Genomic DNA, 27,850 nt, shown 5'->3' on the forward strand with positions numbered 1-27,850 from the left:
GGCTTCCCAGAGCCACTGCTGAATGCCTCCACAATCTTGTGTCAACTTTACAGTTTCTTTTCCTCTTTGTTTTCCAGGGTGCCTCAGCATTATTTGACATGATTGAGTATTATGAGTCAGCAACGCACCTCAACATCTCATTTAACAAACACATCGGCACCCGAGGCTGGCAGGCAGCTGCACATATGATGAGAAAGGTTTGTATTAGTTCTTGAACATTTTTATCGTCTGTTTAATTTACTGCTTGTAAACATCCAGTAATGCTAACATGATTTCAAGTTAGTGTAGGGTTCGATTTTAATGCGGTTGGAACTCTGTTAATCTAACCATTTTCTGTGTGGTGGGAGGGATGTGCATAAAAGAAATTACAGGTAACTTTTTAAACTACAACAGGAAATTTCAACTAGTAGCTTGCTGGGGTGCTGGGATGGAGGAAGGACTGTCTTGTGCTTATGGCTGTGGACTGTGATTGGGAGATCTGGGTTCTATGTCCAGCTTTACCAGAATCCTGTGTTACTGTAGCCAAGTCGGTGAATCTCCAGCGTTAAGGCAATTCAGCACGTAGCCAGTGCAGCGATTGGGACGCCAGAATGAAGTGCTTCCTTAAACCCGTGTTGCACAGCAGCCTCCCTGTTACCCAGCTGGAGTTTCTTTAGTGCCTGTGTGCTCTTGGCCAGCCAAGCACAACACACTGAAGTGTTTCAGTGGGTCTGAGGTTTGGGATCATTGCTTGTTGCTTGTGCCAGGTGGGCCTATTAAGAGTAATTTCATAGTGGGACAAAATGTGGAAATGTTTCAGATAATTATCATTCCGTCATTTATAAGGAAATAGCCTGAGGCTGATGGTTTTTAAACTAAAGGTATATCCTAGTAAAAAGTGAACGTCTGCTTTGTGCAAACATTACCTAGAAAAGAAAATAGTTCATAGTAAGATGTTTCAGCACAGTGTTCTACTTAATGAGAGGGTAATTGGGGATGTGGGAATGACATGGGATATGCTTATCATGTCTGTTCATTCTGAAATATGAAAGTCCCATGAAATGTACTTTGAAAGAGATCTTTTTTCATTTGTATTACAGTAGCACCTAGAGGCCCTGTCCAGAAGAGCTTACAAACTAGAAAGAACAGACTAACAAAGGGTAGGAGATAGGAAGTATTATCCTTTTTTTATAAATGAGATTATATGATTTATCCAAGGTCACACAGGAAGTCAGTGTCAGAGCTCCTGAAACATAGGCGCCAACTCCATGGATGCTCCGGGTCTGGAGCACCCACGGGGAAAAAATGGTGGATGCTGAGTGTGACAAAGTAGGGATTTTCCCTTGTTATGTTGTGTGTGAGCCTATGTGAGTCTTACTGTTTTGCATGAATGCTGTGTGTGTGTTGCATCCAATGAAGTGGGCTGTAGCCCACGAAAGTTTGTGCTCAAATAAATTTGTTAGTCTCTAAGGTGCCACAAGTAATCCTGTTCTTTTTGTGCGTGCCTCAGTTTCCCTGTGTATTGCACCAATGTCTAGGTGGGGGGAATAAGGGTGTGTGACTTCTGTGGGGGTTGCTCCAGCTGCCTACACCAATGCTATGGCTGCTCCTTCATAACCTGAGACCCAGGAGGGGGATGCGACCAGGAGACTCTTGGCCCGGGAAGCAAGACAAAGGTTGGAGGAGAAGCAATGGGCAGGGCAGGGGCTAGACAGCTGGAAGCAAGTCAGTCTCGGCTGGCTTGGGGCTCAGGGGAAGGACCAGAGCCCTGGCTCTGGTCTCTCTTTCCCCCCCCCCCCCCAAGATGGACTTGGCTGAAAGTCACTGTTTTCTGTGCTAACAAGTTCTGTCCTACATTGTGTTCCTGTTGACTAATAAACCTTCTGTTTTACCGTCTGGCTGAGAGTCACGTCTGACTCCAGAGTTGGGGTGCAGGGCTCTCTGGCTTCCCCAGGAATCCCACCCGGGCAGACTCACCACAGGAAGTGCATGGTGTGAAAGGGAATGCTGAATGCTCTGAGGTCAGACCCAGGAAGGTAGAAACTATGTAAGCCTCTTGCCTTGGAGATGGTATGCTGAAAGAGAGGAGGCTCCCCCAGAGTCCTGACTGGCTTTGTATGGAGTTGTTCCAGAGCATCGCCCCAGTGACTCTGTGACAACTGGTGGCAGTGGTGGGATAAAGTGTGTCCTGCAGTAAGTGACTAGGGAGCAGTAAAATGAAGGGGGATTAGACGGGCATGCTGGAGGCTCCGAGGGGTGCGGTTCCAGGAGGAGCCTACGGCTTAACCCTGAGAGAGGTGGACCCCCAAGAAGGGCTGTCCCTTGAAGGGTTCCTCCCAGGGATCGTGGGAACCTGAAAGAACACAGGCCTGTGAGTCCGTGACCTCTTGGGAACAGGGTGGAGATGGCCTATAACCATCTCCTTAAGAAGGACATTGTGGAGCTGTGCAGAGAGAGATGGCTGCGCATTGGAAAGCTCACTAAGGCACAGCTAATTGCTCTGTTGGAAGAGGAGGATTGTTCTAAGGAGCCGGTTCCTGACCCAGCTGGAGCCATGAGAGCGGCTGGGAGCAGCCAGGTGTCCCGGAGACCCGTGTCCCCGATCAGACGGGGGGTCTCCACCGAGTTACCCGTTGGTGGATCGGAGATGGATGAATTGGAGCTGAGTTTGAAGGAGTCAGAGGACCATGAGAGACAGGGAAGGCATGAAGCACAACAGCAGGAGAGAAAGGCAGCATGAACTGGCGCTGGCGGAGCTGAGAGGCAGAGGGACCCATCCAGGGGTGAGTGGGGATGGACCCCAGGATGCCAATTCCGCAGGAACCCTAAATTGCTGCCCCAGGTTAAGGAGGGGGGAGATATAGATATCTGTCTTGCGGCCTTTGGGAAGGCTGGCCCTGCAGAAAGGCTCTGGTGTTTAGCCCCCTTCCTGGATCCCAAGGCCAGAGAGTTGTTTAGCCAGATGGGTGGGGTGGAAGACTGGCTCTCACTCCTGGCCCCAGCATATATGTCTGCATGTACTATCCTGGGCTCAGACCCCTCAGATCCCCAGTTGGAATGGAAAGTGGTGGGTCATGGGGAGATATTCCTGGAGTGGCACGATCCTGGGACAGAGATAACTGTTGTCAGGCCCCGGATGGTGTAGCCTCACCAGATGCTAAGGGGCAGTGTGACCTGGTTGAAGGTCCCAGGGATGAAGCCCCTCGCCCTGCTTATGGCCCAGATCCCTGTGCAGAGACAGGAGGGGTTGGGCTGGCTGGTAGTTGTGCCCTGCCATCCCAATAAAGGCCCTACCGGAGGTTTGTGCCCCACGTTAGCTCTGTGTCAGCTCTCATCACTGAGCTATGCAATAAGGGTAAGCCAGACAAGCTGGTCTGGACCGAGCAGTGCCAGAGGGCCCTCTGCACGCTGAAGGAGGATTTGGTTAAGGGCCTGGTGCTGGGAAACCTGGACTTTGACCAGACCAGGGGTCAGCAACCTTTGAGTTTCACATGCCAGTAATATATTTTATTGTTTTTAGAAGGTCTCTTTCTATAAGTCTCTATAATATATAACTAACCTATTGTTGTATGTAAAATAAGGTTTTTAAAATGTTTAAGAAGCTTCATTTAAAATTAAATTAAAAAGCAGAGCCCCCCGGACTGATGGCCAGGACCCCGGCAGTGTGAGTGCCACTGAAAATCAGCTCACGTGCCGCGTTCGGCACGCATGCCATAGCTTGTCTACCCCTGGACAAGACCTTTATGGGATTCACCGATGCCCCACACACAGAGAAAGGCACCAGCCAAATCCCCCCAGCTCCCAGCCTTGTACCTCAGGATTATACGTTCTTACAGTGTTCAAGACGAGCAGTGCAAATTTATTAATTGGTTCACCACTTCATCAATGGAAAGTGGATATACACCAGCCTTTGTAAACCTCAGCAAGCACCCTTACTTCAGGCAAACTCACTGGTAAAGATAAACAGTTAAACAAATTTATTGACTACAAAAGACAGATTCTAAGTGATTATAAGTGATCGGAAAAAAAGTCAGAGTGGTTACCAAAATAAAATAAAATATAGAAGCACTCAGTCTAAACTCTCAGCCATATTAGACTGGGTAACATCTAGAGTAAGCAGTTTTTCTCACCCCACTGGATATTGCAGTTCATAGTACACAGGTTTCACCCTTGAAACCTGGGTCAGTCTCCTCTGTTGGAGTCTTCAGTCTTCTGAGTGTCCTTATTGCTTGCAGCGTAGGTGGGGGAAGGAGAAAGGCCTAGCATGTGGCCCCTGTTTTATACCCTTAGTCCATGTGCTTGCAGAACACAAGTCCAGCCATGTCTGGTGGGTGTTGCTGAGTCACAAGGTGAAGCAATACCCCAATGTGTCTCCTGTGAGTGAGTCATTGAATTGTAACTCTTCTGCTGGACAATGACTGGTGATATCTTTTCAGCACCCACCCGGGCGTTGGTTACCTCTTCCCTTGTCATTATCTCTGGAGAGGTAGTATCTGAGCGCTTCCCAACCCCACAGCATATTTTAGTGACAGCCATACAACACAGTTATCATAACTTCATATGCATTAATGATATACATATTTAGATAGAAAAATGACTTTCAGCAGATCATAACCTTTCCCTGATACCTCACATGGCATGCTTTATAAGCAAGATCACAATTACACTGCTACCCCTATATAATGCGACCTGATATAACACAAATTCGGATATAACGCAGTAAAGCAGTGCTCTGGGGGGGCGGGGCTGCGCACTCCGATGGATCAAAGCAAGTTCGATATAACGCGGTTTCACCTATAACGCAGTAAGATTTTTTTGGCTCCCGAGGACCGCGTTATATCGAGGTAGAGGTGTATATATAAATGAGGACTATGGGGGTTATAGGATGCTCCCCCAAGGTGTAAAATGTTACAGTAATGTCTCATTGTTCTGTCCTTTTTTCACACCTTCTAAAGCTTATATTTCTGACTTTAAAAAGGAAATTAATTAGGTTGTAAAGTCAAGCTTTCAAGTTATGAAATACTAGACTTATAGTTGCCTGTGCACCTTTACTTCTGCCCCCCATGCATCCAGCCTGTTCACTGAATGAGGCAAGGATTCTGTGGAAAAAATATGATGATGTAATTAGACTACCATAATGTGCACAGATCAGGGAGCAGAATTAGTTGTGTGGCCAATAATAAATCTGACATTGCATAACTTCAGGTGCTTTACTTTTCAACATAAACTTCCTTTTAATGTAGCTTTTTGTGTATAATTTCCTCGTTTTGAAAGTCAAAAGGTAAACCAAATTCTTTATGTAACAGCTATAACAACTGTTCCGTTATGAATTGGGTTTTCAAATACTGAATCTTCAGCACGGACTTCAGCCACTTGAGTTACAGGATTAGGATTAATTTTTGGGGAAGGTCTGTGTTTTAGAGGAGGTCAGACTATGTGATCAGAATGGTCCCGTCTGGCATTGGAATCTATGGGGGGGCGGAAGGGGGGTGCAGGAAACCAACAAAAAAACAGAACTACATTAGCTACTCCTGGGGGGATTCTGCGCCCCCCCCCTAAAAATTATGCGCCAAAAAATTCAAAATTCTGCATATTTTATTTGTCAAAATAATGCAATATCATCACACCAGTTTCATTGTTGTGGTAATTTATTTAAAGTACAATACAGAAAAAAGTCACAATAACTATTCAGCATTTCCTAAACACGTGAAAGTTAAATTACAAACACTTGGTAACTAATACCCTGCATTCCAGTTAGAATCCTGGATTTTCATTTAAATTACATTACAGAACACCAAAAAAAAAAAAGAGTAACTACCATTTTAAATTGCTCAGACTTTCACACATGAAAGTCATACAGTTCTGCTAATCATTGTCCTGGACCTGGCTGGGTACTTTGGGAAGTGCTTGGTTCTGAGTCTCCTGACATTTTATTGACTGCTTGGCAAATGTTTTATTTGCCCTCAGTCTTTTTTAAATGGGTAAGTAAAATAAATCCTGAGCTGTAATCTAACCTCATTGTGCCACTTTGGCACGGGAAAAAGGTGAGAAAGCACATAGATCTTCCTAGGTGAGGATTCCCTTACTGTCATTTATAATAAAACTCCTTTACATCACTCTGGCAATGTAGGGGTCTTAAAACTTTCACTGTTTTTAATGCTCCTGAGGGAATTGACTGAGAATGGGAACAGTTAACTAACAATAGGAACAATAGGCAGGCTGCTACATTTCTGCCTCAGAGAATGAGATCAATTAACTCAGGCAGGCTGCTGCATTTGTGCCTCTAGCCTGCCTCATGCATAATAAAAAGCCCTACCCTTACACGCCAGGGAGCTGCAATCGCAAGAGAGAGGGACAATGTGTCTCTCTTTCTCTCTGTCTCTCTCTCGCTTGTTGGCACGCACATACGCCCAGCCCCGCCTCCGACGGTGATCATGCAGGCACACACGCCCAGCCCCCGTCTCTGAGGCTGCACCGGGCACACTGGAACAGATGGGGTGCTGGGGAAGAGGTGCGTGTCCCCTGGCAGATTTATTTTTGCCTTTCTCTGTGTGTGTGTGTGGGGGGGGGGGGCACAGAAAATGCATATGAATTCCGCACCCCCGTATGGGTGCAGAATCCCCCAGGAGTACTAAATTAGCTAACAGCAGAAGGCTGCTATCTCAAAGGGGAATGGGCTGCTGGCACCAGGTGTTGGATCAGGGGAGTTAATGAGGGGAATGTAATTTGGGGCATGCTCTCCTCTCCATTCTCCAGAGGTGAAAGGCTCCTGTACACGTTCCCTGTCACTACAGCCGCTCTGGGAGCTCCTAGTGTCTGCAGCTGTTTTAGTGGCTTGTCTCTTTAGAATGTTCCTGTTCCTTCCTTTCCTCGTGGAAATTAAGTATGTGAACAGAAGAGAAATGGTAATTTAACAGTTAATAACTCTGCCAAGCTTGAAAGGCATCTTTCAAGCCTGAGAACTTTCTCCCTGTCAAATTTCAAAGGCCTCCTGCAAACAATGGAGGTGTTAAGGCATCTCAAAAAATCACAAGAATCTTTTATAGTAAGAATTAGAAAACCTAAATCTAGGGGTTGCTACCAGCTCCTCCTGCAACTCTCAATAGTAGAACATTCTGTGCATTATAACCCAGCATAAATGAATTGTCACATGTACGCTCTGCGTTCTGTCCCTATCCGGTAATCCTACCCTGGATTTTCTTACATCCTCTTAGTTTTGGATTTAGCTGGGGCTAAATATTATTTCTGTGAAACTCTCCCAGGGCTTGCTTATATTGAGTCAGAACTATCCAGTCATAGCAGGAAACTTTGTATGTATTTGGAAAAATGCCTACTTTTCCAGGGGGTTTTGGTCATTTTTTAGTTTGGCTAGAGAGTTTCTATTACTGTTCTCTCCCGTCCTCCTACAGCTTGGTGGACAATAATGCAGCAAAAGAAGAAAGATGAAACCTAATAGCTAGAAGTGCCTTTTTATCTTCTAGCCTGAGGAATGTAAGTTAGTCAGACATTGATTCTGAGCAAAATCATGGAAAGGCTATGAGAGAAAAAATAAGTATAGAATTAAAAGTTAGTGGCATAATTAGTGCTAATTAGCATGGTTTTATGGAAAACAGGTCACGTCAAAGTTCATATAATTTTTTTTGATGGAGAGTACAAAGTAGACTGGTAAAATTAACTTAAATATTTGACCACATAACATACTGATTGATTTTGTATAATGCTGATATATTAATGTAGCCCTGTTAAATGGATTAAAAACTGGCTAATTGATAAATCTCTAAATGTACATTAGGAATTATCCAATAGGGATATTTCTAGAGAGATTTCACAGGGATCTGTTCTTTGCCAGTGCTATTCAATATCCGTGTCATGGGAGGAAAAAGTAAAATCTTTGTTTGGTAAAGTTTGCAGATGACACAAAATTTAGAGGAGTGGTAAATAATGATGGCGATATGTTAGTTATATGGCAGACTGGGATTGCTTTATTAAAGTGGACTCATTTGCATATGTTTTCAACTGTACCGCTCCTTTCCTCCCTCTCTGGACAACGTGTCCAGTTGCAGTATCTTTCCCCTTTGCTCCTTGTCCCAGTCTTTTCCTAGCCACTCCCGGTTCCCTCCCTGTACCCTAGCTCCTTATTCCTTCCTCCGCTGCCCAAGTGGCTACCAGTCTCCTTGCCTAGGCAGTCCCAGTGTATCTCTTCTTCTCTCCCAGAGTACTCCTCCCCCATCCCCAAGCTGCAATTTCTGGGAAAGTCCTGTTCAGCCCCAGGTTGGCTGTGAAGTTCTAGCAAGTTTCTTCTATACATTTGTGCACTGAAATTTTTTAATAAAGCTTATAACTTGGCTAAATTTGGGCAGTTTTTTTATGGGGACAGTGAAAGGTGTATCCTGATCCAAAGGATGCCATCTGCTTAATTTCAAGTCCCTGCTCCAAAGCGTAGAGCAGGGGTTCTCAAACTGGGGGTTGTGATCCCTCAGGGTCTTGCAAGGTAGTTACATGAGGGTTGTGAGCTGTCAGCTCCGTGGGACTGACCGCCCCAAGCCCATTACATTAAATTAAACCCCTGTTCTTCTTCAAGTGCTTGCTCATATCGATTCCAATTAGGTGTGTGCGCGCCGCATGCACGATCGTCGGAGAATTTTTACTCTAGCAGCACCCAGTGGGTCGGCTGTGGAGCCCCCTGAAGTGGCGCCTTCATGGGGCTGGATATATACCCCAGCGCCCCCATAGTTCCTTCTTATCGCCCGTGAACATCACTGCTTTAGAGTATCTTAAAGAAAAGGAAGGTCACCAGAATTTAAGATTGTAAAACATTTTTTCCCTGGTCTTGTTCTTGGAAAAAGCTACTAAATAATTTTGGTTGAAATTTCCCAAAAATATTCATCCTGAGGCAGATACCCAGCATGGAAAATTTCAGCTCAAATGGTTAAAGTTTGTCAACGCTATAAATCACCAGAACAAAGGTTTTATAATGGGACGGGTTGGGCAATCTTAATAAGCAGTGCTAGCAGCCCTGACTATAATAAAACAAAATTACTCCTGTGGGAATTTGGTGCCAAAAAATTAAAAATTCTGCACACATTATTTTTAAATTCTGCAAAATTTTGCATGTTTGTTTTCTCAAAATAACACACACTAATCATGCTAGTTTCAATTATTTTGGTAATTTATTTCAAAATATCTGTCAGCAAGTATGTCCGTAACAATATAGACAACAAAAAAGATCCAGGAAATGTTTTTTGACAAATAGATTCCTTACTAGGCATATTAATACAGAACTTTGAGTAATTAATTATACAGGTCAGATTAGATAAACATAAGGGTCTGTCTGGCCATAAAATGTATGAATCAGAAAATCTGTTGAGTTCTCCACCTATAAACAGTCATCTTGAATTAGTGTTGTGGGGTGACTCCTGTGTGAGAGGCTAGATAAGTCCCCCTTCACTAGACAGGAGAAGGAACTCAGCACTCCAGTCAAACACTCATGGGTCCACACTGTTGGAGCAGAAGACTAGAGGACCAGTGATGAGCACTCTCCAGCCACTTCTTGTAACCAACAAACAAAAGACAAAAAAGAAACCCACATCATAAGACCTAAGAAATCCTGTGGATGATGAAATGTTGCCCCCTCCCACCCCCCCTTCCGCCTTCCAGCAGTGTCATGCATGGAGGAGGGTTAGTTATCAGAAATGGAACGGGAGATCCAGCTGAGACTATTCCATCCCTAGATGATGATGTTGCTGCTATTACTTGCTTATTATTAGTATTACCATAGTGCCTAGGACCACAATGAGATGGGCACTGTATAAACAGTACAGAAGGCAGTCCCTGCCCCATGGACTTTACAGTCCAAATGTAAGACAAGAGACCGATTGATACAGACAGATGGGGAGTACAAGTAACCAATGAGGCAACATTGGTCAGCATGATAGGCTGTGGTCTGACTGTCAAGTTTTTTTTAAATAGGCAGAGTTTTGAGAAGTGATTTGAAGGTGGCTAGTGAGGGAGCTTTAGCAGAGGTTTATGAGGAGCACCTCCCATAGTGAGGGGGCAGCATGGGAGAAAGAAGAAAGGTGTTTGTTTCAAAATTTTACAAATCAGCAATGGAGGTTAGCATCACAGGTTGATCGGATTGAACATGAAGTGAATGCAAGCAGCTTCTGTTTGATGTAACGGAGACGTGGGCGCTAGTGGAAGGATGCAAAGAGGGGTGATGTGGTCAAAGTGGCAGGCTAGGAAAATGATCCTTACAGTAGCATTTTGAATGGCTAAGAGTGGGGTAAGTTTGCATTTTTCAAGGCCATAGACAAAGATGTTGCAGTCATCGAGAAGGAAAATAATGAGAGCTTGGATGAGAATTTTAGCTGTGTGGCTGCATAGGAAAGGCCAGGTCTTTAAAATATTGTGCAGAAAGATTTGCCAAGATTTAGTCATAGCCTAGTTTTGAGGACCTGGGGAGATGTGAGAGTCGAAGCTGATGACTAGATTATGAGCCTGGATGACAGGCAGGATGATGGTGATGTCCAAGATGATTCTGCTTTCTGGTCAGAAAACGGTGTCCCTATGTGGAGATCCTTTCTCCACCATAGGGGTGGGCGGGCAGGGGGAGGTAGGCCAGACATGATCAAAAATACATGTGAAGAAACAAGTTCAGTAGTAATTCCCAAAAAGGCACAAGGACGCCATCTTTGTGTCCTGATTTCAGAGACCGCCTCAAACAAAACAGAAATAATCTAACAAACCCCAGTGTCTAAACAGCCCAACACAAGAGTTCTGTACCTTGTTGAAGGACAAAACTGACTTTTTTGCTGTGATGCATGACTAGAAAGGGTTAAACATCCTGCAAAATAAATAACCCACAAAAGACATGTGGGGAGATAATGTTTGTGTTTTTGCATATTTACATATGTATGAATAGGGTGGACAATGTAATCAACAGTCCCTGACTATGCTGTATTCTGATAATTCAGAAGTCAAAAGAACATCCTATCATGTAAATGAATTGTAAACATGGGATAGCTCAGTATTCATCTCTCTTTGAAATGTGCTGTGAATGGTGGAGGAACAAGCAAATGGCCTTATGTTAATTCGTATAGCTAAGTCCTGGTGATGGACCTCCTTCAAAGTCATCCTAATTACCTTTTGTTCCCTGAGAAATTTCAACTTGTTAAAAGACATGAAATTGTATAAAAGATCATTGGGTCCTGATTCTGTCATCTCAGATTTGCTTAAGCTTCTTCAGGGGAAGTTTGAGTAGCAAGGTTGAGGTCCCAGTTATGCTGGTACCGCCCTGAATGTGATATTTGGATATTGGACTATAAACTGTGAACTATTTCTGAAAGAACTCTTTGCAACTACGAAGCTCACCATCTCTGCTATGAATCTGCACCTCAATGAATTGAACTCATGTCTGTATGTATACTGATCTTTTAACCATACTCTCTCTCTTGTTTTTTAATAAATGTTAGTTTAGTGAATAAGAATTGTCTGTAGCGTGTATTTGGGCAAGATCTGAAACATGCATTAACCTGGGAGGTAATGTGTCCAGTCCTTTGGGATTGGTAGAACCTTTTTTTTTTTATATATGATGAAATAGGATTTACAGACATTTTCATCATATCTGATGTGGGTATCAGGATGGAGGCCTGAGGTTGGATCACTTTAAGGGAACTGTGTTGCTTGGACTTCTGAATAACCAGTGAGGTAATAAAGAAGCTGTTTTATGCTGGTTTGGTGAATCAAAGTATTGGAATATCCACCAGCTTAATGGGGATTGTCTACCCCATTCTTTGCAGTTCACCCTAATTGACTGACCACAGCTGGCTCCCCACTAGGACCCCGATCACAATTGCCCTTTCCAAAATAGATGCTGTAAGATCCTCAATTCTAAAAGACCGTGTTTCCAGCAGGGTCTTCCCAAAGAGCCAACAAGAAAAACTGAATTGAGCTTCTAACAATTAAAAGTTGCAGCCTTGGCTTTAAGCCTCATGGGCAATGACTTGCTTCTCCGGAGCCATTCTAGCCCAGATGAGTGAGCTATCAGGATGTCCGCACCAAAAGGCAAGAAAATGATGTTATTTCTGCCTGATTGTGCTAGCTTCTTCCTTCAGAGTAGATGCCTCTGTTCTGTGTCAGCCAACTTTAGTGTTTAGTAGGCATCTTCATTCAGTTACTGGAAAAGTTGATGTCCAGGAGAAACAGCTGATCATGGCCTCCAGATTTTTCAGATGCAAACCATATGGAGACGGATTGGGCAAAGCTGAGGCAGATAAAGATTAAAAAGTCCCTGCTATTATAGAACGTATCTGTACATATGTTTAATAAAATGCCAGTAGATAAGTCAAGAATAGCATAGTTCTTGGGGTTTGTAGGACCAGTGAAACTTATGCACAGCAAATGGCTTCCTTTGTGCAGCCATTTACATCAACTCTTAACACCTCTCAGATCCAGAGTCCAGCTGGAGCCCTACAAAACAAGGAACTCTGGTTAATTCCACTGGGAATTCACTAGTTTCAGAGGAGAAAGGAACTGGTATTCCAGATGTGGAAGGGGCAGGAATACTTGTCTCTCAAACCCCAGTCCAATGAGCCATTCCATGTGACTGGAGACCTGACAGATTCTATAAAAAGCAACAGAGGGTCCTGTGCCACAGGACCCTCTGTTGCTTTTTACAGATTCAGACTAACACGGCTACCCCTCTGATACCTGACAGATTCTAGGGAAACATCCTTGCTGGGAGAGACACCAGGCATTTGTCACCCAATGGAGGACAACTATCACAGATAAATAAACTCTGGAAACTCTCTAGGATATTCTGTAGACTTTGAGTCCTTACTAGAAACCTGTTGTCATGGAGTCACCAGGCCGATGCTCTGGAACTGCTCCAAATGCAGCCAGTCAGGACTCTGGTATAGCATGCCTCCTCTAACTGAGTGTTGCCAGGGCAAGAAGCCTATGTGGCTTTGGCCTTCCTGTGTCTGACCTCAGAATTCAGCATCCCCATTCACCATGCGCTTCCCGCAGCGAGTCCGCCTGAGCAGGGCTCCTGGGGAAGCCAGAGGGCTCTGCACCCCAATTCCGCAGTCAATGTGACTCTCAGCCAGCCAGTAAAACAGAAGGTTTATTAGTCGACAGGTACACAGCGTAGAACAGAACTTGTTAGCATGGAAATTAGTGACTTTCAGCCACGCCCATCTTGGGGGAACCCTGGGCCAGATGCCCTGGACTCCTCCCTCCAAGTCCCAAACAGGAGACTGCCTTGAACCCTGCTGCCTGGCCTCCCACACTCCCATGGCTCCTCCCCCGGGCTTTGTCCTACTACCCAGGCAAAATGTCACCTGGTCACATCTCCCTCCTGGTTCTCAGGTTACGAAGGGCATCAGCCATAGCTTACATGCTGGCAGCTGGGCAGCCTCACCTGGCCCCGAGGGCCTCAGCAAAAGTCACACACCCAATTCCTACCACCTAGGCATTGGTGCAGTACGCAGGGAAACTGAGGTACACACAATATTAGTACATGACAGACTCATATGCAACATAACAAGGGGAAAAATCCCACTTTGTCACACTTGTCCTTCAGGATTTCAGAAATTCAGCCCAGGACCGAGTGTGTAAATTGTCTGATCAAAATTGGCCCCACTGAGAGAGTTCCTTTGAGGCACAAGTATTGTTCATTGTGCCTTAGAGAGTGGGGGCAACAGAGCAGTCTTAGACCATAAAAACCAAAACAAATATATTCTCTGCTCATCACTCTGGTATCCAGGCCTGGATCAAGGCATAAGCGTGATAGGAACATACTTTGGGTCCCCGGAGTGCCTTGATGATGACTCATAGGCTTTGGGGTCAGAAGGGACCATTATGATCATCTAATCTGACCTCTTGCAGATTGCAGGCCACAAAAAATCTCACCCACCTGCTCCTGTAATAGACCCAAAACCTCTGTCTGAGTCACTGAAGTACTCAAATCTTTATTTAATGACTTTGTCACAGAGAATGGATCATTTACTGTAGTTCATGGGTTCCCCTTGGAGCATGTGAGTCATCTCTGGGAATACGCGGGAGCAGTTGTGTAATGGTGGATTTTATTTATTGTATTTTCATAATAGGCTACTCAGATGAAGCTTTAAAACTCAGTGGGAATTTGTTATATAAAATACAATAGTTAATTTACCTCAGAATGTACCAGTAAGAACATAGATACACAGAGAGGTTGACATATTGTGATTGGAGGTGAAGGCCCTGTACAGCATGGTTCAGTTGCCCAGCAACTGGCCAGTCTCTCACTCTCTAACTGAGTTCTGAATTTAGGATTGCTTTTTCCCCAGTTGTGTACATTTCCCTATATATCTGTATGTAACAGTGAAGTATGGACAGATGGCTAAAGACAAGACAGGTAGTGCTAAGAAGGAACACACAAAGTATCAGTGATGAGAAGAGTAGGGGAGCTACCAATCTGACTTATGGACATTTTTTTTTGCAGGTACAGTGTTTAGCCCACTGGGCCATCTTCCGTCCATGCATTATGCTTTTCTGGGACGATGGGTAAACATCCTCCCCATAAAAAGACAAAAAGTGGAGGAGCGTAGTAGGAAGAGAGCCTGAGACATAAGCACTTGCATCAGAGGCCTGGTATGAGGCATGAGGCCTGGCCTAAAGTAGTAGTCAAAACTTTACTGATATAAAGCAAAGACAAGCTGTGAGCAAGAGGCACACATGACTAAGAAGTGCTAAGCACAGAGTACTCATGCAAACACATCGCAATATCAAGTGGTACCAGAACATCCCCAGATCAAGGATGGTACTTAAACATTTCCCAAGGATAACAGGATTCCTCAAAGATAAGGTCAGGATGACAGTTCGTAATAGAGATGTTTTGATCAAACCAAGACGTACAAGGTGATGGGTGATAACTAGCCACATCGGGGCAGTAACTAACTGTGTCAGAGGGGCAGTACGTAACTTGTTTTTATCGGGGTATAAAGATGTATCTCAGAGGGAGTGTCTTTGTCTAGCCTAGGGAGGAACAGAAAGTCCCACCATTCACTGAGCTGGTCCGTTGTTACAGACATACATATATTAGTGATCCGGTAGAGTCTGCGGGATACTAGTACCGTGCTTAGTCAGCATAAACCTGGCCTGGCGCCTTCGTACCTTGGCAGATCTTGTGGTCATAGGATGGTTTGCTCAAGGTCTGCTCTGCTGGCTGTCTGCGCAGAGCTGGGGCAGCACACAGGGAGAATGCAGAGAGAACACACAGGCAGCCAAACATCTAACCACACCTGTTTCAGCACTTTACTCCACTGATGATTAGAAACTTTCATCTAGTTTTAAGCCTAAACTTGTGGCTGGCCAGTTTGTATTCATTTGTTCTTGTGCCAGCACTGGCTCTTAACTTAAATAATTCCTCCTTTCCTGGTGTTTACCCCTGTGATGTATTTATAGAGAGCAATAATATTTCTCCTCAACCTTCGTTCTGTTAGGCTAAACAAGCCAAGCTCCTTAAGTCTCCTCTCATAAGGTAGGTTCGTCATTCCTCTGATCATCCTAGTAGCCCTTCTCTGCACCTGTTCCAGTTTGAATTCATCTTTCTTAAACATGGAAGACCAGAATTGCATGCGGTATTCTAGATGAGGACTCACCAGTGCATTGTATAATGATAATGCTACTTCTCAATCTCTTTTGGAAATACCTTGTCTGATGCATACTAGGTTTGCATTAGCCTTTTTCACAGCCACATCACACTGACAGCTCATTGTCTCCTTTGTCACTTTCAACTGATAGGTTCCCAGCTTAAAGCACATTTTTTTCTTGTTAGTCCCTAAGTCAGGGGTAGGCAACATATGGCACATGTGCTGAAGGTGACACGCGAGCTGATTTTCAGTGGCATTCACACTACTCGGGTCCTGGCCACCGGTCCAGGGGGCTCTGCATTTTAATTTAATTTTAAATGAAGCTTCTTAAACATGTTGAAACCTTATTTACTTTGCATTCAACAATGGTTTAGTTCTATATTATAGACTTATAGAAAGAGGCCTTCTAAAAAGATTAAAATGTATTACTAGCACGCAAAACCTTAAATTAGAGTGAATGAATGAATGAAGACTCGGCACCCCACTTCTGAAAGGTTGCCGACCCCTGCCCTAAGTGCATGACCTTTTGTTTTGCACTATTAAATTTCATCCCATTTCTATTACACCTGTTTTCAAGGTTGTCCACATCTTCTTGTATCATATTCTAGACTTTTATTGGCAATACCTCCCAGCTTTGTCATCTGTAAGTTTTTATTAGCACACTTCCACTTTTTGTGCTAAGCTCCTAATGAAAATGTTAAATAAGATTAGTCTCAAGACTGATCCTTGAGGGAACTCCATTAGTAATCTCCCTCCAGTTTAACAGTTCACTCTTCTGCATGTTCTGTTGTTGTCTTCCCTTTAACCAGTTCCTTACCCGCCTTTTGATTCTCATATTAATCACTATCTTCTCCCAATATAACTAATAATTTTCTAAGTGGAACTGTATCAAATGCTTTATTGGAATTCAGGTAGATTAGATCTACTGCATTTCCTTTGTCTAGAAAATCAGTTATCTTCTCAAAAGAAAGAGATCAGGTTAGTGCCAGACCATCTGCCTTTTGTAAAACCATGCTGTATTTTATCCCAGTTACTGTTTACCTCTGTCCTTAACGACTCTTTCTTTCAGAATTTGTTCTAAGACCTTGCATACAATTGAGGTCAAACTAATGGCCCTGTAGTTTCTCAGATCAGTTTCTTTTCTTACATATAAGTATGATATGCAATTCTCCTGTCATAGGATATGGACCCCCAAGTTTGCGGTTTCATTAAAAACCCTTGCTACTGGGCTGGCAATTTCATGTGCCAGTACCTTTAATATTCTTAGATGGAGGTCATCTGGGCCCTCCAATTTGATCCCATTAAACTGTTTGAATTTGGTTTCTACCTCCAATGTGGGAATTTCTCCTTCCAGAGCCTTGTTCTCATGAGCCATTGGCCATTAGCCACCCAGCCACTGCCCCCAACCTCCTCATTACCCTGATTAAAAACGGAGGCAAAGTAATCGTTCAGGTGTTGGGCCATACCTGCATTATCTTTAATCTTTACCCCATCCTCCTGAATAGTGGTCCCGGTTCTTCTTTCCTTCTTTTCTTTTTATTTATATGGCTAAAGAATCTTTTGTTGCTAGTTTCTAATTTCCTTTGCAAGATCCAACTCTGCTTGGTTTTTGGCAGTTCTCACTTTTTCTCAGCATTTTCTGGTCTAAACATGAGTTTATTGAAAAGAGATTTTTGTCAAATTCTCTTATGAGATTACAAGTTTGATCGATAATGGTAACAGTATTGATGTAATAGATGTCTGTAAGGCGTTTGTGTTGGTAGCACATAACATTTTGATGAAAAAACAGAACGATTCAAAATCAACACGGCATACGTTACATGGATTAAAATCTGGCTAACTGAGAATTTTCAAAATATAATTATAAACAGGTAATCATCATCTTGGCCCTATTTTGGGGGGGCCTGAGACTTCCCCAGCAGCAGCCAGTGCAACTGGCCCAGGGACTGCCTATGCTGCTCACGTGGCCCCTGGGCTAGGCGCACCGGCCACTGCAGAGGTCACGGAAAGTCACGGAATCCGTGACTTCTGTGACTTCCGTGACAAACTGGCAGCCTTACTGATAAAGTTTACAATGACACAAGTGTGTGGGAGTGGTAAATACTGAGAAGGACAGGTTGCTGAAACAGAGTGATTTGGATCACTTGATAAGCTGGGCGCAAGCAAATACGCGGTAAATCTAGGAACCAAGAATGTAGGGCACACTTACAGCATGAGGGACTGTACTTTGGAAAGCAGTGACTCTGAAAAAGACTCGAGGGTCATGGTGGATAATCAGAAAAAGAAATTCTGTGTTCATTTTCCTCAGCCACTGTATAACTACTGTAGGCCCAGTGAAAGGGGCGTCTCCATATTATTCAAGAATATTACAAGAAACTTTCTCCAATTTTCATACTATAGCCTCTGTTTTTCAGACCAAGCACTACCTTTGAGCCTACTTGCCTTGTAGAGTATCTATAAAGGATTTATTAGTTCTAGTGGCTGTTTGGAGACAGCAAAGGTGTCGCATTTACCGTAATTTTGGAATTCCTCATACAGGCTTATTTGGATGAGTTGACTAACTGCTGTACAGCAGTTAACATCTCATTCCTGTAGTCTTCAGCCAGGAACAAGTCCCCCTTCCCCAGTGAAGATCGCTCACTGTAGTTGCAGACGTGAGCTGTTGCATAGTATTTCTTTCAGATGAATGTATGCAAAGATTGTTTCCACTGTTCTTCAGATGGCCATATCCATATAGTCATCAACCGATCTTGATGAAGTTCCTCTGGATGCTGGGCTCATGCACAGAGTTCCTTATCTCAGAGCCATTGACTGAAAATGTCCTGCTACCAGCAATGGGCACAGCACCTCATCAGGATGCTCTGAAGATTCCTGCTTGAGGTGTTCTAGACAAATCTGCTCAATCCAAATAGAGTCCTTAGCCCCATCCCAATCTGAAAAGGTTTGTTCTTTTTCTCCAGACTGGCAGGATGTGGTAGGATGGCTGGAGATGGATATTCAAAGATTGGTATCATTTTGTTTCTTGCCTGAGAATTTCCTTGTTACTTATTTGTAAAGATCTTTCTATGTAATCTGTTCCCATGATAATCAGGTTTCTCAGTATTTAAAAACAGACCATTACAATCAGTACTGCAGATGGATCATTATTCCTATGGTAGCCCAATGTCAACATTTATTTTTTGGTGTGTCTCTTCTCACCACAAACCTTGCCTAACTAGCAGCTTACAAAGCGCCCCGAAGGCCACCAGAGGAAGTGAATTCCATGAGCAAGAGCCATTGACTGAAAATGTCCTGCTACCAGCACTAGATTTTTATCCTAGGAGCCCATGCTAAAGTGCCCATCTTATCTTAGCTGCTCTAAGGGAACATGGGTGGATGGAACCATGTTTCTTGAGTAACTGAGTCCCAAACCACTGAGGTCTCACAGATGCTTTCCCCTGCCAGCTAGAAGAAGAGCAGGTAACAGCTAAAATACAAACTAGCGTAAAAGGAAAAATGGGTAATTCCTAGAAGATGCATCTTAGTTGTTCTCTGGGAAATTAACAAAAGAAGCAGGGATGTCTGAAATCACTTATCTTATTTACTTTGAAAATCTGGAGACCCATTCTGGCCTCTTCACTTCAGCAAACTCCATCACTTCCCTTTATATTTCCAAGGCATTTCCTCTGAAGCAGCGAAAAGGCACTGTCCACAATCGGCTGAATTGCATACTGCGGCCCTTGCTGGCAATCTGCTATTGTTTGAAGCATTAAGTGTTACTGACTAGAGGGAAAACTGTCATTCCTATATTTTGTATTTGTTACTGGCAGGCTGAATTCTGCAATGCTATATGGTGTTTTTTTGTGTGTGTATGTTCTTTACAGCTGGTTGGACTGTCGCTAGTAGTTGGATTAACATGTTTGTTGCCGAGATATACATAAATACCCAAATTCTGTTTCATGGGTGAAAAAAGAAAAGATGGTCTTATGGTTAAGGCACAGGTCTTAAGGCAGGGAGATTGGTGTCCTATTCCCTTCTCTGTCACAGATTCATATGATATGATCTTGAGCAAGATATTACTCCTCTGTGCCTTAGTTTTTTTCTCCTCTTTAAAACCATGGTATGTTACCTAACTATTTTTCCTAGGGAGTTCAATAATGTTTGTAAAGTGCTTCGAGAGAGACCTAGATGGAAGGGCAGATCAGGCAAAGTATATTCAGAGGCTGTGCCCAGCTGACCTGAGTAGAACTTAAATGTGCTTTGAAAGTGTGCAATGGCTACATGTTTTTGTTCTGTTTTGTTTGTCATCTCACCCCTCTGCCTTCCTTTTCCAGACTAACTGTCTGCAGTACCTGGATGCTCGGAACACGCCTCTGCTGGATCACTCGGCGCCATTTGTTGCTCGGGCTCTGCGCATCAGCAGCACCCTGGTAGTGTTGCACTTGGAGAACGCCGGCCTTTCCGGGCGCCCGCTCATGCTACTAGGTGAATAACCTGGAGAATCTTGTTCACAGGGCATGGTCTGTTTCCTGGAGTAATCACATGTGGTTGTCTCTTCTTTGCATCTAAACACCTTTTATTTACTTGGATAACTTCTTTGTTTTTAATGCCTTGAAAAGAGAGGACAAACTAATCTACTTCAAGTGATTGTCCAGACTTGTTCCACTGTTGGTGCACTTGTGCCCCATGCATGTGAGAACCAAGTATTTTGGTCAACAGTGTCAACTGGCTGTGCAGTCACACATCCCACCCAAGACTATAAAGGGCAGAGTGGCCCCAACTTTCCCTCAGTTACTTCTTACCACCCATGGCAGTGAGATGAAACCCCTGCTGGGTCTGCTTATTTGGCACATACTGTGATTTTAGCTAGCCTTGTACAGAATATTTAGATAGTGTAGTTAGTACAGGACCTCCATGTCAGCCTTCTCTGAAATGCATTCAGCTCCACGCACAGGGCCACTTAGACAGGCAGAACTGTGAGGTCTCAATGCATGGATGAGACAATGGTGTAGGGAGGAGGGTTTTAGATTTATTGGGAACCTTTTGGGGGAAGGAGACGCCCACACAGGGTCCACCTAAACTAAAATAGAACCAGATTGCTGGCATGTAAAATTAAAATACAGCTGTACTTCAGGTAGCCTGCTTTATTGACTCTCGGGCTAGATCACCCTCTCCAAAGAGACTCATTAAGCCTTCTCAGATAAGCCAGTTGGTACAGTCACGGGTACTTGAAGGGCTGGAGGAAAGATAAGAACATCAGCTCCAGGGGAAGAGCAACCATTCCCTGCTGTAATAGTCTCACTATTTCCTGACAAGTCTGTGACTCCATCTGTGTCAGCCTTCACTGATGGCTTTAAGGTATTCCAGGACCTGATGAAATGTGTGTTGGAAGCCTTAGACATAGCCCTGGAAAAGAAGCATCACAAACTCTTGGACATTCTACATCCTTCTACACCAGGGAGGCTTGCCATCCCCATTAATAAAGGCCTACTAAAGGCTGAAAAAGCGGTCTGGCATCCACCTACATCCATCCAGGTCGCGTGATAAAGAGCAGATGGGAGGTACCAAGTCCCGGCTAAGGAATTCAAATATATTTTTTTTTTATTCACATTGAACACCAGTTTCTTCTATGGTGACAGCAATTCAGGACTTCTTCGGCCACAAGATGTATTTGTAGGCTAACCTCCAGTTAAGGCCGGCCTTCCTATCAGTCCCTCCTCTCAAAATATGACTGTCTAAACTGGGACAGAGTCTTAGTGTATAGACAAGTGGCCAAAGGAGCAGCAGGAGAAGAAGTCCTCTTTCATGGCAGAGAGACCTCTGATTGCCCACACTTGCTATAAGTGGTGCTGATGCATCTGATACAGTGCTCATAATGGCCATAGTTCGTCGATGGAAATCAGCATCATGCAGGTGAAGAGCTCTCAATCCATCCAGCCCACAGGAAATACCTCTGATTCCTGGCATCCTACTGCCAGTACGGAGTCCTGCCCTTTTGTCTTTCTTACAGCATCAAGGATTTTCACCAATAGGTAATAGCTGTCCGCAACCAACTTCTTCATTATCAAACACAGGCAGCCTACTGAGGACTGTTGTGCCGGCCAGTGACCATGGTGATGCACAAGGCAATGTGTAGTGAAGTTCCCAGATCTGGCTCAATCCTACAAATCTATGAATCTTTGGGGTTGCCCTGTAGGTGGTACCAGGTCAAGTCATAACATGCCCCTCTTTTGAGTGTTGATGGAGAATTTGAGAGCACAGTGTGCTGAAGATTTTTTGTCCATCTTGGCAAAATGGTCAAAGAGCATGCAATGCTGCTTTTGAATATAGTCACTGATTGAAGGGAGGCTAGATCTCTGTGAGATTAAGATATTTTGCACTAAGTCGAACCACATTATGTTCAGGGTTTGGCATTGACAGCATGTATGGAATGCCTCCAGCTGCTCCAAGTCTGCCTATAGTAGGGTCTAAGTTTCTAACATCTGTGGCAATACAAGTAATACACAAGTTTGATAGATCCTGAGCTTTTTGTGTCAACACAAACAAGTTCTTGCATCCACAATTGAGACATAGACGTTATGCGGGAGGCAGCAGGACCTAGTAATTGAAGAATATCCAGTTTGCTGTGACTGAACTCTGCCTGCACCCTAGGTAGATAAACTCAGCACTCTGAACAGCACTCACTGAACTGGGGGGTTCTGGTGGCCCAGTTCTGAATTTCTGGGCCATGGTCTTCTGCCATGAGACATTCAATCCCATATTGTGGATGGTGTCTTGGAGATGTTGGTGGGTGGGGCTGAAATTCTCTGACTTCTCAACAAACAAGGGAATGTTGTTAGTGTAGTCTTGGTCAGCAAACCCTTCATGATCATCCTTGATTCTGACATGTGGCGTGGCAAGTACTACTATTCAGTCATCAGCTCAACAGAATAATGCTGGGGTGAGAATGCATCATTGCCGCACACCTGGCAGTGTAGAAATGCGACCAAAGCCATGAACCAATGTGCACTCTTGCTCCACTACTGTTCTGAAGATCAGACACCAGGTTTAGCAGAACATCTAGAACTGAAACTTCTTTCAGTGCAAGCCAAAGTGCTGACCTGTTGACCAAATCAAAGCTAATGTGATGATGATGATATATGCCACGTGAAATGAGTGGTTACATTTTCAGTACAGCTCATCTAGAAGCCAAAGGGTAAGGACAGTGTCCATTGTCGACTAGTTAAACATGATTGCTATAGATGGCGATCTCTACTAAGGAGTGGCTGCCTTCTACCGAGAAGAACATAAAGACCTTTCCAGGAACTGATGATAATGAGATCGGACTGTAGTTGCCTCGCTCGAGGAGAGATCTTGTGCCCTGGTACGCTCCGATGCCGTCTTTCAGTTCTGTAGATACTTTGCCTGATGCCCACACTTAAGAAGAATTGATGTAGGCCGATGCTTACTGGTTCCAAGGCACCTTTCAGCAACTGGTCGGAATACCTTCTGGTCCAGCAACATGTCCATTCTGTAACTGTTTTGTTTGGTCTTTCACACGTCCGTGAGTGATGGAGGATCAGTTTTGTTGCTGGGTCTGCAGCTGTACAGTTTGTCAGGTCACGTAGTTTTGGACAGTCATCAGCAGGTGCGCGGTTCAGCACACTTTCATGTTTTCCATCTGTCCAGGACCTCTCCATTGTTGAGCAGGGAGAGCCATCTAGTTTTATAATGGGGGATGTTAAAAGGCACAAATGTCTGAAGCCAGTTATTCAATGGTGGTGTAGAATATAGCATTATGTATACACTCCAGGCGATCCCCACATCATCTGAGAGGATACTGAGGTTACATATGTTATCTTCAATGGGCCATGTATATTTCACGGCGTCAAGAGGCTCCTCAGATAGACAATGGACATTGTACTGTTTGGTGGATATCTGGCTTGCGAGGAGGTGGAAGCTGCGGAGAGAGACTGAGTGACAACTAATCTGTGGTCTAAGTTTGCTAGTGTTTCTGTGTTGCCAAAGACCTCATGAGATTTCACTATTGAGCGATATCTGACAGTGATGCGATCAGTTTCTTTCATGACATCCATTATTTGAAATCCAGGTCCAGCGATGGTTGTTAAGGTGCCTAAACCAGGAGCCCATAACAGACAATCCCTCAGTGGCACACAGTGTCAGAAGCCAAGTGATGTATTCGTTTGGTGAACCCAAGCCAAAGGGACCTATCATAGTTTCATACACACTTCAGTCACCGCCTGTCATGGCATTAAAATCTCCAAGCACAAGCACTGGATTTTTGCTACTGATTGGTGACAGAATGCATCCTGTTGCCCGGGTGATGCATCAGCTGTCGTCGTGGCCTATGCACCAACAGAAAAGTGTTCATAATGATGCTGGAGCCGAGCATAGAGTAAGCATGGAAAGATGGGGTTCTTTTTTATTAAATTGTGTGCTAGACGTTTGTGCAGTAAACAAGTGCTACACCTTGAGTTTGGTGTGGACCACCAAAGTTGCGGGGGGAGCGGCAGCGTTGCTTTTCTGTGGTGCCAGCAATTACAGTCTTGTAGCGGCTGAGTTCTTTGTACCCTGTGCCATTCAGTGTTAACACATTCTATGTGGCGACACAGAACGTGCCTCTGAAGTCTGGTTTGGCCTTGGTCTGGTTTGGTCATGGTGGCTGTGCATTCACAAGTGGGGTTTGGGTCGCTTCTGTCCTATGCATGCAGAATATGCCCCTCCTCCTGGCGTCAGTAATAGCAGGGGTTTTAACCCTGGTGCTATTGTCAGGGTCTGTCATGGCTGGCTGCTTTTTTTCCCGTCCTCATCCCACTCTGCCTCCTTGGGATTGGGGAGATATAGAGGAGTTTTTTATTTTTGGGAACACCAGCCCCCCTTCCCAGGAACTTCTCTGTCAGATGCCATTGGTTTCTGTGGGTGTGGAGGACCATTATGAAGATCTGGCTCCCCTTCTGCCCTATAGGGCCCATGCATCCACAACTGTAGCTCATCCACCTTCATCGCCATTGGAACTTGGCCCTTGTCAGCTGAGTTGCCATTGGCCTTCGCTCATTACCCTTAACAGAGGCCCTTATCGCATACTATTGACTGGGGCCAGTCAGACTTGAAGCTTGTGTGGGCAGGGTCTACCACACACTGAAGTAGAGCAGCTTACACCACTGTTACCTGGGTACCAACTTCAGGCTCACCCAGAATCACCAGGGCATGTCTGAGATTTCTAGGACCCAGGACCTCATGCACTCATGTCACACCCATGCCAGAGGTCATCTGCAAGGGTGATTTGAAATCAGTGTATGTATACCTAGCAGACACCACATGGACATGCTGATCAAGGTCCCAGAAGAAGTCCTCTCCTTTTTAAACTGGTGGAAAGACCCATTCAGGTATACAAGGGTGTGCCTGTCTCTGCACTTCTACCTACCAAGACTCTGACAGACACCCACCCTCAGGAATGGGGGGGGGCTCATCTAGATCCCACAAGGCTCTTCTCGATTGGAGCTGCCCAGCTCTGATAAAGTGGCCCTTTGACAGTCCCTTGTTTGTATAAGAGATCCTCAAAAATCTTCATTTTCCGAAAGCCCAGTTCTTTCTTAAAGATGGAAAAACTTGTTTTTTGAAAATGATGATTTTCAACGATCCCTTAGATAAATAAGGGATCGTCATCAAAGGGCCACTTCTTTGCTGGAGCTGGACAGTTTGACATGAAGAGCCTTTAGGGGGGCCCTGCAGGGCTAGTCTTGGAGAGTGTGTTGGGGGTAGATTGGAGCTAGGAACCCTAGGTGGGGGTGCAGCATCAGCTGTGAGGGAGCCTGGAGCCCCTCCCTGAAAGCCCCCTCACTTTCCCTTTCACTTTACCATCTGAAATTTCACAGTGTTGTAACTGAAGGATCCCAACCCCAAAGGAGGTTTGTAGGGGGGTTGCAAAGCTGTTGTAGAGGGGTCACAAACTGGGGGAGGGACGCAGAACTGGGTCTGTTTCCCTCTCCGCCTGCCCGCCCAAGAGTGGCTGTGCCGGGGCAAGAGGAAGTCTGGTCCCTCCCCAGCCCTGTCAGGACTAGTAGCTGCAATCCCAGGCATGGTAGCAGCCCCCAGCTGGGGTGCCCCCAGTTCTACCCCTCCCCTACAATAGCTAGATATCAGAGGGGAGATCTGATTTCATGATTCACAATGTGTTTTTACAGCCGTGAATTTGGTAGGGCCCTACTCATGAGAGGCTCCTGCAACCCATGGCAGCAGAGCCAGCTTGTGAGGCCGTGGCAGCCCTCCCATCCTAACACTCAAGTCCCACTGCTTTTCCAGCTCTATCCTCCTTGTGTCCCCCTCCAAATATCCCATGTTCTCTGACTGCTGTGCCCTGTTCTTCCAGGCCACCCCTGCAGGACCCACCCTTGGAATTCTGGGTCGGGTCGGCCTTTGAAGCTCATTCTCACCCCCTCGGCTCATGGGAGTGCCCCTCTGGGTCATCCCCATCTTGCTTTTTCACAGGGGGAGGCTACCAAAGAGGGCCACTGCTCCTTCTATTCAAGGGGGATGTCTTCAGGGGCAGAGCTGCTGTCCTCCCACCTCATGGGAGGCCTGGGCTTGCTCACAGCCTGGCCCTCTAGAGGCTGGGGCTAAAGAAGCCCCACCCTTAGTAGGAGAGGTTCTTGATAAGGGAAAGTCCTGCCACATGTAGCATGGTACATCCTCCACAGGAGCCCCTGTTTCTAGGGGACACTGTGAGAGCAGCACTCACTGGGGAATGAAGAGCTGGGTTTTCTTGGTGAATAAGGGATCATCATCAAAGGGATCATTGCTCGCTTGGGAGCTTAGAGCTCTGACCCCCCAGGATCTGAAGAGGGGAAAGACTGGTGCCTCCTCTGGCATGGAACATAATTGAGGGTGGGGCAAGGAGTGGCGCCATCTGTGTGCTCCCTCCCAAATATCCCTCCTCTACCAACAATTCTTCCTCAGGGGAGGGGTCCTGAGGAGGGAAGAGACTCCAAAATTCCCTTTACCCTTTGCCCCCCTCCAGGCTTACCTTTCCCTGTGATGCTGCTCTCCGGGGCAAGAGGAGGTCAAAGCCATGCAGTGGAGTGGGTCATAGCTGTGCAGTGGGTGACCGGGGGGGTGCTGCAGCTTCTCACAGCCATGACCCCATTTGTCTGCTTCACAAATGCTCCCACTGACTCCATGTCAGTCCCTCTTCTCAGCTCCTCAACCTGTGGGACTCCCCACTGCTGCTGACCCCTTCATGGGCAGGAGGGCTGGGGTGGGAGGATGAGGCAGGAAGAGGGCAATTCTCTGAGCTGGGGCAGTGATGCAGGGAAGGGATTAATCTGCTGCCAGTGCCTTTGGTAGATGGAGTAACTGTAGCAAATGTGGAGGGAGTGCTGGGTGCTGGAACTTGCGGGTTCTGTGATGGTTTGTAAACCAGGGAAACTCAGCCAAAAACTGCAGAGTTCAGGCAGCACGTCCCTGCCTCATACCCTTCCAGAAAGTGCATGTATGTGGGGGCTAAACTAAAGCCTCTGACCCCCAGGAAATGTGGAGTTAAAGGAATGCCTCCCACCCCAGACGACTACCACACCAGCCCCCCATGGAGATTGCCATAGGCACTGGGCATATAGTAGAACCTTGTCTCTCCCTAAAAGTAGGGTTACCATACGTCCGGATTTTCCCGGACATGTCCGGCTTTTTGGTCCTCAAATTCCCGTCCGGGAGGAAATCCCCAAAAGCCGGACATGTCCGGGAAAATAGGGAGGGAGGGGTCGTGGGGCTTGGGTCTGGGCTGGGGCTGGCGGTGCTCAGCCGGTGGCGGTGCTCAGCCGGTGCCGGTGCCGGGCCAGAGCCGCTCAGCTGGAGCCGGGGCCCGAGCCGAGCTGGGCTGGAGCCGCTGTGACCGGGGCTGGGGGTGCCCGAGCCGCTGCTGCTGGTGGTGCTCGGCTGGAACTGGAACCGGGGCCGGCGGTGCTCAGCCAGCAGTGCTCAGCTGGTGCCGCTCGGCCAGTGCCGGGCCAGAGCCGCTGGCCGGCGCCGGGCTGGAGCCGCTCGGCTGGAACTGGAACCGGGGCCGGCGGTGCTCAGCCAGCAGTGCTCAGCTGGTGCCGCTCGGCCAGTGCCGGGCCAGAGCCGCTGGCCGGCGCCGGGCTGGAGCCGCTCGGCTGGAACTGGAACCGGGGCCGGCGGTGCTCAGCCAGCAGTGCTCAGCTGGTGCCGCTCGGCCAGTGCCGGGCCAGAGCCGCTGGCCGGCGCCGGGCTGGAGCCGCTCGGCTGGA

At 45.8% G+C, this 27,850-nt stretch overlaps 1 protein-coding gene across 1 annotated transcript in view; it reads left to right on the forward strand.

Moving 5' to 3' along the window:
* Positions 1-27,850, forward strand: part of PPP1R37 (protein phosphatase 1 regulatory subunit 37) — a 146,854-nt gene that overhangs the window by 76,220 nt on the left and 42,784 nt on the right. Inside the window, exons 5-6 of the mRNA XM_054010077.1 lie at positions 78-197; positions 19,925-20,075. Of these exons, the coding sequence (XP_053866052.1) occupies positions 78-197; positions 19,925-20,075 (271 nt within the window). The remainder of the gene's footprint in view (positions 1-77; positions 198-19,924; positions 20,076-27,850) is intronic.

This window comes from Malaclemys terrapin, chromosome 20 (genome assembly GCF_027887155.1).
Source record: "Malaclemys terrapin pileata isolate rMalTer1 chromosome 20, rMalTer1.hap1, whole genome shotgun sequence".
Lineage (NCBI taxonomy): Eukaryota > Metazoa > Chordata > Testudines > Emydidae > Malaclemys > Malaclemys terrapin.